Source organism: Aptenodytes forsteri, unplaced genomic scaffold, assembly GCF_000699145.1.
Source record: "Aptenodytes forsteri isolate BGI_AS27 unplaced genomic scaffold, ASM69914v1 Scaffold582, whole genome shotgun sequence".
Taxonomy (NCBI): domain Eukaryota; kingdom Metazoa; phylum Chordata; class Aves; order Sphenisciformes; family Spheniscidae; genus Aptenodytes; species Aptenodytes forsteri.
Window position 1 is genome coordinate 158,120 of NW_008795675.1, and position 12,155 is coordinate 170,274.

A 12,155-nucleotide genomic window follows, 5' to 3' on the forward strand; every position below is an offset into this window, starting at 1 on the left:
GGCCGGCCTGGTGAGAGGGAGGGTGAGGTAGGGCCGGGGCTTGAGGAAGGCGCCAGCGCCGCGGCGGGGAGCCCGCCGGGCTGCCCGGAGCTGTGCCCCGGCAGCCGCCACCCCTCTGCTCGCCGCTGCTGGGCAAAGGACAGCTGGCCTTTTCCTCATGCTGTGCGAGGGCTAGTTTTATTTTTCTCCCCCAGTACAGTTTCTTTCCACAAAGACTTCTCGGTATAATTTTATTTGAGCGGTGCTGCTAGATTTTTGCCAGCTAGTTCTTGATACTGGGGGATGACTGTAAAGTAGCAGGTTTGCAGCTTTAACTAACACAAATCTTTTTTGGCATGCGGCATTAAATATTAAAACCACACTGTGAAATGAAGATTAAACGCAATAGGATGAGGTGGTCGCTTGGCTTTATAGCTTTTTATGCATACTATATCATTTCCTGAAAGAATTGGTGTCATTCTGAGTTAAGTAATTCAGCTTTAGGTATATTGGAGGTCTCCACATGGAAACGCTTCTGGGACTTGAACTAAAACTCTAATGAAGTTGACTACCTTCAAGTGCCTTTACTGTAATCAAAGGGGAGGGTGGAAGATGGGGGGAGAGACCCCAACCCAGAGAAGCTCACCAGACTTACTCCACAGATCCCATGGGGATTTCTTACCAAATATTTTTTTCCTGTTTATGCCATCAAACAGGTCAGGTACCTCTTTACATCCTTTTTGGCTATCTTGCTTTCAAATGTCAGCCAGAATCAATGAACTGAGGAGTTAGTTTGGGGCTGGGAATCAGTGAAAAATTAACTTCAAGAACTTTCTAGTGCTCCTTCTGCAAATCAATATGCCAAAGTTTCCGTGATCTTTCCTAGGAAGGGTTTTTGCTGACATTTTGATGAGCAATGGCACTGCACTGAGTCATCGGCATTAATGAAACGAAGCCATGTGAGTATTTCATCAGGGAGCCACCTAAAGATCTGTCCCAATCTTGGAGATGCAAGCAAAAGCTACGTGAATTTGTCATGCATTTCTCATCCTTTTTTGTGATCTTCATCAGCTCTCAGCACTTCTGCAAAATCGAATAATCTGATCGTAACTGCCTGGGTAGATTTGGTTCAGGAGGGGAAAGCGGACCCAGGGTTTTGCTTCACTTTGTGGGTCTGTGGTCTGGTTTTCTGCATGGGCAGGGGAAGGATTTCCATCTTGGTGTGTGCTCTGATTTTGTTTCTGCTGTGAAACCCTGCAGTTGTACCGTCTGCTGTGTCCCTGCAAGCCCAGTGGGTGGGTGCCCTGCCACCCGGCGGTGTCGTGGTGATGGCTTCACCCTTCCTGAGCACAAGTGGAGAGGAAGGCAGAGGTGTTGGCCAGCAATCTCCAGCTGGCAGGTGGCCCCGAGGGAGCTCTTGCAGCTGGCACGGGCTAGCGCTGCCAGCACCGATGTAAAGTGGGGCATGCTGGTTTCCCACAGGCTTCCTATATCAGCTCTGGCAGAGCAGCTGCCTCAATACATTATTTCGGGCTCTGGGATGGATTGGATACTCATTTTGTTCCTCTGGGCAGATTAATATGACATGTGCTTCTTCCAAACATTTTTATGATAGCCTAATGCTTCCTCTTTGTCTGTGCATGTCAGCTTTCATCATTAACCAAGCACTTGCTTAATGGTCATTAATCTATCTGTAAATCTCCTTGGAGAGACAGGAGCTTTAGAATGACAGGGCAAAGGCAAAACCTGACTTTGTATTTCCACACCACTGACATAGTGCTCGAGAGGCAGCCCGAAGTTGGCATCTCTAATAGCAAAAGATGTTCAGAAGTTTGTCTGTTCCGTGCTTTATCACATCAACTGGGTGTAACTCACAGGAGATGTGCTGTGGCAAGCATCACTAAAAGGACAAAATCAGATGTTTGCCCTTGTGCGTGTCATGATTTCTCATGGGCTGGAGGACCAGAGGAGCCTCTTCAAGAAGAGGCAATGAAGCGGGTCATCCTCTCTGCTTACATGTAAGTGGTGACTGTGAGCAGCTCGTGCCATAAGAGCAGTATCTCCAACCCCTGTGGGACTGGGAGAATGTTCTTTTAGTGGTTAACACTTTTTTTTAGTAGAAGGGACTTTGCTGCCAGTCTCCTGCACCTGCGTGCAGGTGCGATGTGTGCGATGTACATACATCCTTATCCTCCGTACTCAGATGGAGGATGCAGGCAGGTTAGACTGCAGCGGCGTCAGCACTGTGCAGTGTGGTAGTTATTTGCATACTAGGTTAGTAAATAAAGTAACCTAAAGCCTGGCTCAGTCAGCACTGAACGCAAAAGATGGGGGAGAGGGTTGGCTCTGTATAGCACCATCTCCCCCATACACCACCTGGTATTCTGGGGAAATGATGGGGTAGGGATGTAGTGCTATTTCAGCGGAATCTCCTCTGTGCTATCCTTGTGTGGGTTCCCTTCTCTGATCGTAGTTGTATACGCAGAGAGGAGACGGGGGCTGAAGAAACACATTCCTACATATGTGTTTGGAGGAGCAAAAATAGAGGACGGTAGAAATATCAAGAGAGTTATTACTGTACTGTGCTCAGTTATTACACACAGAGTCAGTGCTCAAGGGGATGTCGGCTTCCTCTGCAGACACAGAAAAGAAGAAAGGTTTTGCTGCTTTCAGTAGCACAAGGCTATGTGCTCCTGTCTGCTTTGCAGGAAACTTCCTTGGGGCAGTGTTAGTTTTCCTGACACTGCAAGGTAAACTGACCCCCTTCGTCTCCATAATCTGCTTTATGTTCATCTGTTACAGAAGATCTCTCACTGTCCCAACCAAGCAGTATTGCAGAGAGGGTGATACTGTCCTGACTTGTGTAAGAAATTCAGAACTGCACCCCAAGCTGTACGTTTGTGTACTGTGATTATATACCATGCGTTAAGTCTCTGAAGCCATGATACAATAAGCTTTGCTTCTACGTACTCATGTGTGGCTGGCAGACTTGCTTAACTTCACTTCTGCAAATCTCAAGGTGGATAAGAATTGGCATGGTTTATTAATAATGCACAGCAGCCAAGCTCATTAACCAACTGGAGACATATCACAGCAGTGATGGCAAAATAAAGCAGCATGGAGGTTTCATTTGCAACAGCTTCTTTCCAAAAGCCAATACCTTGGACCAGGTACAGTAGAACTAGTGCAAGGAGGTGTTAATTACCCCACATGTCCTCAGGACAGAGAGAGAGAGACGGGTTGTGCTGCTTCCTTCTGGGGTAGTGTTTTCCACTGGGATCTGATTCTTTTGCTCATTTCTTGGGGTGATAATGGACCACTCAGTGAATGGAAATTTGCCTGTCCCTTCTGGCTCTGTCCTTCCCTTCAGGAGCCACCTCCTATCCAAGCGAGACAGGATTTCTCCAGGGACAGTAGTTGGTTTAAAGCCTTGAAGAATGGTCTTCTATTGGGGAGGTGGTGGTGGGGCACCCAGAGCCCCTTGCAGAAGCCAAAAGGTTCTTGGGGTGCAAACACGCCTTGCTTGTTTCCTGTTTTTTTACCACCAAACAGGTAGAACTACATGAAGACCTGACTTGCAGTAAAAGCTCCGGTCTTGGAATTTAAACGTTGCTTTCTATTTTTTAGTGTATATTCTTTTTGTGCTAGAAATGTCAACATGCCTCTTCTCTCATGCTAGGCTGCAAACTTTACATTGCTTTTCCATCCTGAATAAGAAAAGATGTAATGCAAAATGTGTCTGGTTTACTGACCTGCCAACCCAAAACTCAAGCAGCCTCAGACCAATTTGACTGAGGACTCCTGTCAGTGATGCTTGTTGCTAGGATTAATGAGTCTGTAATAATTTGTTTTTATTCTAGGTGTCAGTGCAGTTCCAGTGGAAAAAGACCATATTGAAGAAATGGTGAGTAGCTGTATGTCAAAGTGCATTTCAGAAAACATCGGTCACATGCTCTCCATGTTTTGTCTTTAAACTGTCAGGGTAATGCTTTTTTTCCCCTAAGGGTAAACTCTTAAGAGATCATTGGTGATGTGGAACTCAGAGTCCCTGTGGCTGTCAGAAGATGCCTGCATGCACTTCAGTGCATTTGATGAAAATGGAAGCTGGCTTCTTGTGTCACTGTGGTACTTTTGAAACTCTATGTTGTACAGCTGCCTGAAAAATGATATGAAATATTATTTGATAGTACATGTTACTGGACTGTAAAAAGTGAGATGGCAACTTCGGAGAAAGATGAAATATCTACAGTTGCCAACTATGTAATGGACTTTCTAATGCAGTCCTCCCATCTCCTGCTTTGGAAAGAGATTCTTAACCTGTTTGATTAAATAAATGCCATTAGCTGCTCTCAGCACCTGTAACCTGACATCAGGCCCTGTAACCTGACATCAGACCCTCTCCAGTGGTTGGTAGTGTGATCATGTAGATTAGTAAACTCCTGGTAATAACTAAAAACAGTTAAAAGACAAAATGGCTATATAAATGTTTTATTGTCTCCTCCCATCCAGCCACCCAGATTGGCAGCCTGAGACTCTCGTACCCCTGATGATCTGGGCGCTCACTCACAACAAACAACTTCAACACTTGAAAATAATTTTGCGTGAATTTGTATAGAAGAGCTACTTTGGTAGCGCTTAGGATTAGAGGAGATTGTGTGACTTTCCTAAATTAATCAATTTCCTCTGCTTCCAGAAGACTATCCAGTTGAATGTTAAGTGCTAAAAGAAGCAGGGCTTACAGCACACACACATGAAAAAATGTGGAGCATGTCATTTACAGAGGCTATAAAGGCTTTTTTGATTTGTTGGCAATCCAGACAATACTTCTGGTAATACCTTTGCAGCATCCTCATTTGGACAGATCCTGCAGGATGATCCTCATCTTTTGAATGTGTGTTGTGTTGGTTATTTTTTTGTAGGGTGCTGTTACCACATGTTGTTTGACTCTCCTTTGTACTGAATACGCTATTTAATATTTAAAAACATACAAAAGGAGCCTGTTACCTATGCAAACAAAAGGAGAGATAAAAAGAACTAATGACTATCCTCCTCTTACTGGTATGGGAGTGAGGAGCAAAGCACTTGTTGCCCAAATGCACAGGAAGTTGCAGTAGAGCTGGGGATTGCTCAAAACTCATAAATACTAGCCTGAATTCTAATCCTAAACTAGCTTTCCTCACTAACTGGGTCAGAAGTAGGATTTCCATTTTTGCCATGAGAATTTCTTCTCCTATTTTGTTTCTTCTAGGTAACACAGTGCATAGTGGAAGTTTTGTCCAACGCTCTATCTAAGCCAAATGCACCACCAATTAATCCTGAATGCAAAGAAATCCTGAAGAAGAGTAAGTACAACATTATCTGAACTTGTGAAAGGAATTTGGTAGATGGATCCTCTCTTGTGTTGGAGCTGGTGAACTGTTACTTCAGCTCGTGTGAAACTGGTGCCTCCAAATTTCAGTGTCAAAATTCTGATTTCCTTCCGTTTAGTCTGTCTTGCTCGAAGAGCAAACAGCCTGACCTGATAACTGTCAGGGATTCTTGGCTAACACGTGTGGCTCTCTACTTAATCCACCTGAAGAGTCTGAGGGAACTAGACAAGCTCTTTAGGTAGCCTGAGGGGTCAACAAATGTGACCAGGTTTGGGTCACATGCTGAACGCATCCCAGAGGGTAGGAACTGGCTTCAAATAACCACCACTTAAATCAGCAAGGCTCCTGCGCCTGGTGGCATCTGAATCCATGCCCAGCTCAGGAGAGGGGAGTCTTTTGCTCAGCCCAGAAACGATTAAGTTTGTGGTACTGTTTCTGGAGGTGTGGAGTCGTGTGCTGAAAGCTCCCTGTGGGAGTGCTCATTTCAGATGAGCTCATTCCTACAGCATGGTGCTTAGCTGCCTCGATGTCAAGGTGTAAGCCTGTTTGCACACTTCATTACTGTCTGTAGTGAAGTGTGGTTAAGTTTGACACTGTGCCAAACTGCAGAACGCACATCTTTCTTTTCTGCCCAGTTATATTTATTTGATTACAGAACAATAAAAAGGCTCTTGAACTTATCTGCCAGCAAGAAGCAATAATGAAACCCATCTGTCTCCTGCTTGTTTATAGAGGGAATAATGCATGGCCCTAATACAGTCATCAGAAGAGGGTGGTTTGGGGGCTTTGGGAATACATGTATTTGTATCTAACTCAGCCCCAAATTTCTATGAGATGCTGAATGCCATCAGGCATCAAGCTTTGCTTATGACATTGCTAGTTTCAGAAAGAAACCTGTTCATTTGCCATGTTTTAGAAAATGAAAAAACACTGGAAAGGGAGGGTAAGGACCATATTTTTGCTGTTAGACAGGTCTCCTCCAAGAATATCAGATAATGAGAAGCTTTTCAGAAATAATGAGCTGTTTTTAAATCTGTGCAGCTATTGTCTGAAAGCTTTTAGGATTTGTGATCTACTTCTGATGTTACTCAGACTCAAGTGAAGCAGAAACATCTTCATAGAAATATACTATTACCATTGTGGTCTGAGTCAGATTTTCATTTAGCATTTTGGAAATAGTGGAAGGAGCATGATTTGATTAAACATAACTATTGCAAAGTAACAGATTTCTTTCTTTCTTTTTTTTTGAGTCAATTTAGAACTTCTAAAATTTGCTAAAAGCCCCAGATATTTTCGAGTAGCTTGAAAAGATGTTTGTTGTTTCTGTGAATAAGCATATGTGATGGGTAAGACCTGACATTCAAAGAACTGAACACAACTCCAGATCCCATTGATTTTTAATGGGAATGAGAGTTAATGTAATTCAATACTAAAAATGTGATCACAAAGAAAGAAAAAAGCCAAAGTGGAAAAATTATTCTGGAAATTTCAGTGGAACTTTAAAAATGCCTAATTAAATGAAAATTAATTAATGCTTTTCCAGGCAAACATATAAAATATTAGAAAATCACTAATTTAAAAAGCAGAACCAAAAAATTAATTCTGTCCAAATCTTCTTGCCACTGTGGGAAGCCAGTTATCTATTTAAACTGAAGTAACGCTTCAGTAGAGAGTTGAATTACTTCATTATGCTGCTTTTGTTACTGTAGGTGGTAGAAATGACAGAGAGAGAAGCGAAAACAAACAACTTGAAGTGAGGCATTTGAAAGACCCAGCAGAGATTGAAAAACATCATACTGGGAGTGTGAAGAAAGAACAAAGTCAGGCAGAAGAGGAATCTAAAAACTACATGGAAGGAAGTGATGAGGAGAAACTTGCTCACGAGGAAGGTAAAAGCAAGGAAGAGGAGGATGGACACCACACACCTATTCAAGAAGAGAGACTTCATACAGAGGAAAAGAAACACTATCAGGAAATTAGAAGAGAGGAGGAGAAGAGCTACCACAGTGAAGAAGAAAGCAAAGAGAGCAAGCGTCATGACGAAGAGGTAGAGCATGCTGTTCTCAACAAGAAGTCCCACTCTGGAGGCACGAGCACAGAGGAGTTCCATGATGGGAATGATCAGCGCCCCATGGGCCACTGGCATTCAGAGGAGGGAATGCAGAGCCCTTACAAAAGAATTCATGAAGGTGAAGAGGAAGAGGCAGAGGAAGAAAGAAGTGAAAAATACCACCATGAGTCTAAGGAACGTGATTTCTCCCATCAGCAAGAGCATGAAGAATCTGATGAGAGTGAAGAAACAGAGGAGGAAAAGCAACCCTATAAAACCAAACGTTACCATGAGAAGCATAGAATGGGTGACTCCTCTGAAGAGAAGAGGGGCCGTGGTGGTGAGAAAGAGGAACTAGCTGTGGAATCAAACGCAGAGGAGGCCCATCTCTGGGACAAAAGGAATCACCATCAGAAACATCATGAAGAGTCTGAGCAGCAGCGTGAGGAGAAGAGTGGTTATCATGGGAGGCATGGGTCTGAAGAGGTGGAGGAGAAGAGGCGTGCAGACCAGGGAAGTGAGGAGTACAGAGAAGGGTGGCAGCAGAGTAAAGAGAGCAGTGAAGAAGAAAACAAGAGGCATCGCCACAGTGAAGAAAGTAATGAGAAATGGCGCGAGGATAGGAGACACCATGATGGATCACATGAGGCAAGGAGGCACCATTCTGAGGGAAGGACGTATCTTGGAGATGAAAGTGAGGAAGAGCTGGACAGGTATCTCAGTGGTGGCAGCAAGGAGAAGCAGCATCGTGCTGGAGGGAGATACCGCTTGTGGGACAATGAAGATGAAGAGTCACAGAAAGTGTACGCTCGAGAGCACAAAGGGCAGGCCAGAAGACACTACAGCACTGAGGACAGTGTAGAGCAGCAGAGCTACCCTGGCAACAGTGAGGAGGAGGAGGAAGTAGAAAAGAAGCATCACAGCAGTGATCAGATGGAAAATGAAGAGGAGAATATGGAGGAGGGAAGATATGCAGAGAGGGAAGAGTACAGAAGCCATCTCCCTGCAGAGAATGAGAAGAGAACCATGGCATCCTACAGCCCTTTCTACCCACTGCTGTGGTGGAAAAGCCAGCACTTTGAGAAAAGGGACAGTGCAGGAGAGCAGCTTCTGGAGGGCAAAGAGGAAGGCAGGCCCACCCTGAATGAGAAGAGCCTTTTCCCTGAATATAATGACTATGATTGGTGGGAAAAAAAGCAAATCCTAAGTGCTCTGAACCACGGACGCACCGACAAGAGGAATCTTGGCAAAATGAACAGATACGATACGAAAAGGCAATACAACAAGATGGATCAACTCGCACAACTTCTGAATTACAGGAAGAAATCAGCTGAATTCCCAGAGTTGTACAATTCTGGAGAAGACATGAAAAAACATCACGTAATCAGGAATGACAGAGGAAGTCTGAGCCAGCGGCCTCTGACAGAAGAGGAGGTATGTGTGCAGGTGTTTCTCTGAAAAGCTAGGGGAAGCTGAGTTCACATGCACATTTCTAAATCCATTCCCAAGGCAGCTGGTAAACTGTGCGTGGAAAAACACAACCAAGATTAAGTCACATTGAGAGCCAGATCTTCAGTGATTTAAAAATCTGCTTTCTTTGAATGAATTCAGTGGAACTCCCCCAGGGCACAGTTTGTGAAATAAAGACAATCTGCATCCTCATTAGCTTCTGTCTGCTGCAAGACAGGAAGAGAAAGGAGATTTTCTTCCTTTTTGGGCCCTCTCTCTCCCTCTAGGGTCTTACAGACTAATAAAACAAAGATGCCCATTGCAGCAGGAGCAGAGAGGTAATTAGCAAGCACCACTTGGTCTGTTGGGTTGTTTGAAATGTACATCTGAAAAGCAAGTTGGACATTTAGAGTGAAATTCAGCTGTTCATTGACTTCCCGGCTGTAATTGCAGAGCAGAACCTGGCTTGACTTGTAAGCCCGATTCATGCATGTAGTTCCCATGTATGTGAACCCTTTTCTTGTTGGACTTCCTGTTCTGCTTTGGTGTCCAGGAAAACTGAGTCTACACGCATCAGCTAGATGCTCCTCATGTATGTCACTGTATCTATTGCACAAAGCTGAGCTGGAAGCAGTGGAGGTTTAATACTAATTTACATAGAGGCGGCGTTAGCAAGTCATCATAATAAACAAGAATTGGCTGCATTTTTTTTCCCCTAGCATCTGGTAATGTGGAGGTGTTGCTCTTGTTGCACACTGTGCTTGCTGGGTGTCATAAGCCTGAACCACTGTGATCATAAGGTTGTAGCCTCCTAAGGGACCTTCACTTGGGCTGAAGTGACTGCCCGCTGCAGGGGGTGGCAGCTGTGAGATAGCAGGAGGTCACTACTAGATAATGGTGCTTTAAAGCTAAAAAGATCAAGCTGTAATTAGGGCCAGCTCTCAGAATGAGTATTTTGATACTTTCCCCAGCCCTAATTTGGTTAAAAGCAGGAAATTGCACAAATCTCCAAAGTATGTGCTGCACTGCTGTTAACAACCCCCACCCCAGCACGTTTCCTAGGGACCGGTAAAGTAGCAGGAGATGTCTGCCTCAGAAATGGTCTTTGTCTCTCATTTTCATGGAAGAAAACATTTGCCAACGTTATTTGATGTGTAAAACGCTCTTCATGTTTTCACAGGAGAAAGAACTGGAAAACCTGGCCGCTATGGATTTGGAGCTGCAGAAAATAGCTGAGAAGTTTAATGACAACAGGAGAGGCTGAAGATGATCTGCTTTGGTGTTTCAAAGCTAGGTGTAGCTGTACTCACAATACCTGTATTTTGTGGTAAATTCACTGCCACTGGATTGTTGTTTGCCCTAAAACCAGGAAATACTATTTACTGTCCACTATAGCGTAGTGATTTATACAGCTGAAAATGTCTTTAATTTGCTATTATGCTATTGAAATCTGAATAGCATGAATTTTAGTATTATAACCTTTCATGCAAGGCAGATATTTTTAATATGCTTGTGAAAATAATTGTGTTAGTGTTCTTCAGAAATATATTTGTCTGAGTTTGAAATAATAAAAACCATTGATCTTGGACCAAACTTTCTCCTTGCTTATTTGACTGGTTGGGTTATTTCAAAGTCGGCTGTATCAGATGGATAGATCATGTACAAAATGTTGACTTGTGGTTCACCAATTTATTTTTTTTTTTTAGTTACAAGGAGCCTATCTGTGCCTTTTATTTACCAGTTAGCAAGAGCACAAGAGGTGAGAAAGAATCCCGATTAATTTGCTCCAGTAACTCAGAAATGTCCTGTGAATTACTTAGTTCTGGAAATCAGTCATTAAAGAAGCAAAGAGGTTGCAACACCAAATGGATGCTTGTTAATTTGGAAGGCACGTGGTGCTTCAGAATCAATGCATTATGTAGTGAATTGGTTTTGCCACTCGTTCAGTCTAAGTGGTCCCATATTTTAATCACCTACCGAACATGCTTTGCCAACATGTTCTTTCCACCTACTTCAGGCAAGCAGGTCCTGGTGGGATTGTGCTGCATTGGAGCAGGGCTGATGTTGCACAAGGCGAATTCCTTAGCAGCCAGCGAGCCGGGGGCAGGATGGGCTCTGTGTAATAAGCTGTATGATGTCTTAGGGAGAATGAGTGAGTGGTGTGTGGAAGGAGCCATTTGGTAATCTTATGACGCTATGAAGCAGTAAAGGAAATGATCCCATAATTAGTTTCAATTACTCCAAATATCTGGCGTTCAATTTAATTTAACGTATCCAAATGTGTTGTTTTACAGACTTCCTGCTGTGACAGTGTCTTCAGTTGCTTGTATAACACCACACACAGGAGAGAGGTGCTATGCAAAGAATTCAGCTGTCACATTATCAGTAAATGTGCAGTATCTATCATCCCAGCTTAACCCATTTAATCCACCTGCTCATTAAAACACACAGTCTCTGATTAACTCTAAGGCAATACGAACTGAAAATATTCAGTGAGCTACTGATCCTTGAACTGTGTGAGCATGTCTATGCCTAGGGATTTTGGTAAGACCACTCAAATGTTTCATCTTGTTTGGTTAAGCTTGAATCCTGGCTCAAAGAAGTTGACAGAATTTTGACTTCAGTAGGACCATGGTTTCACCAGACTTTTCCAGCAACAGTAAGGAAAGTTAGAAAGTGTCCCAGCTGCAGAAATACTTTTTGTTTGCTGTCTTCAAATTCTGAGACTCTCCCTTTAAAAATTTGCAGTACTGTACAGTAAGTATTGCAGCATGGTACTTTTTCCCCCCAGCTAGTATGAGAGAAAGCGGCCTGTGAGTATGTAAATACCTAGAAGCAAATAGCTTTAGTTGTAGCACAGAAAACTTTCTAAATTGTTCAAGTATGTAACTTCAGCAATGATTTTTTTTTTTTTAAAAGCTCAGCTTATGCAAATATACATTCACGAGTCAGCAATATTTTGCTTAAAAACATGTCCCTTGAAAGACTTTAAAACCAAATATCATTCAGTGGCTTCCAAGAGCTTCGTGACAGCCCTTTTATCTGTCATCTTTCTCCGTTCTGCTTGCATTGCTCTGCGGGGCTGATGCCACAAGCACTGAGAGTCGAGTAGCTGTCCTGACTGCTCCTGCCTGTTCCATTTTTATCTACACATTTGCATTGCCTGTTCAGGATTTTTTTGATGGGTAACACTGGATCTTCTTTTAAACAGCCAATACAATTTACATTAATTAGCATTATTTAAAGGCAAATTGCCTGCTTTTGGCATTGAAGCTAGGTGGTACAATTTAAAACAAGTATTGATGTAT

The 12,155-nt window shown here is 43.3% G+C and overlaps 1 protein-coding gene across 2 annotated transcripts in view; it reads left to right on the plus strand.

The window, feature by feature from the left end:
• The window catches only part of CHGB (chromogranin B), a 13,101-nt gene extending 2,666 nt beyond the window's left edge, over positions 1-10,435 (plus strand). The window contains exons 3-7 of one of the 2 annotated variants that reach the window (XM_009282591.2): positions 866-938; positions 3,840-3,883; positions 5,228-5,321; positions 7,058-8,832; positions 10,028-10,435. In XM_009282591.2, coding sequence (XP_009280866.1) covers positions 3,881-3,883; positions 5,228-5,321; positions 7,058-8,832; positions 10,028-10,111 — 1,956 coding nt within the window. In that variant the 5' untranslated portion in view covers positions 866-938; positions 3,840-3,880 and the 3' untranslated portion in view covers positions 10,112-10,435. The remainder of the gene's footprint in view (positions 1-865; positions 939-3,839; positions 3,884-5,227; positions 5,322-7,057; positions 8,833-10,027) is intronic. The other variant, XM_009282592.2, reaches the window with a different exon arrangement.
• Positions 10,436-12,155: the final 1,720 nt, after the last annotated feature.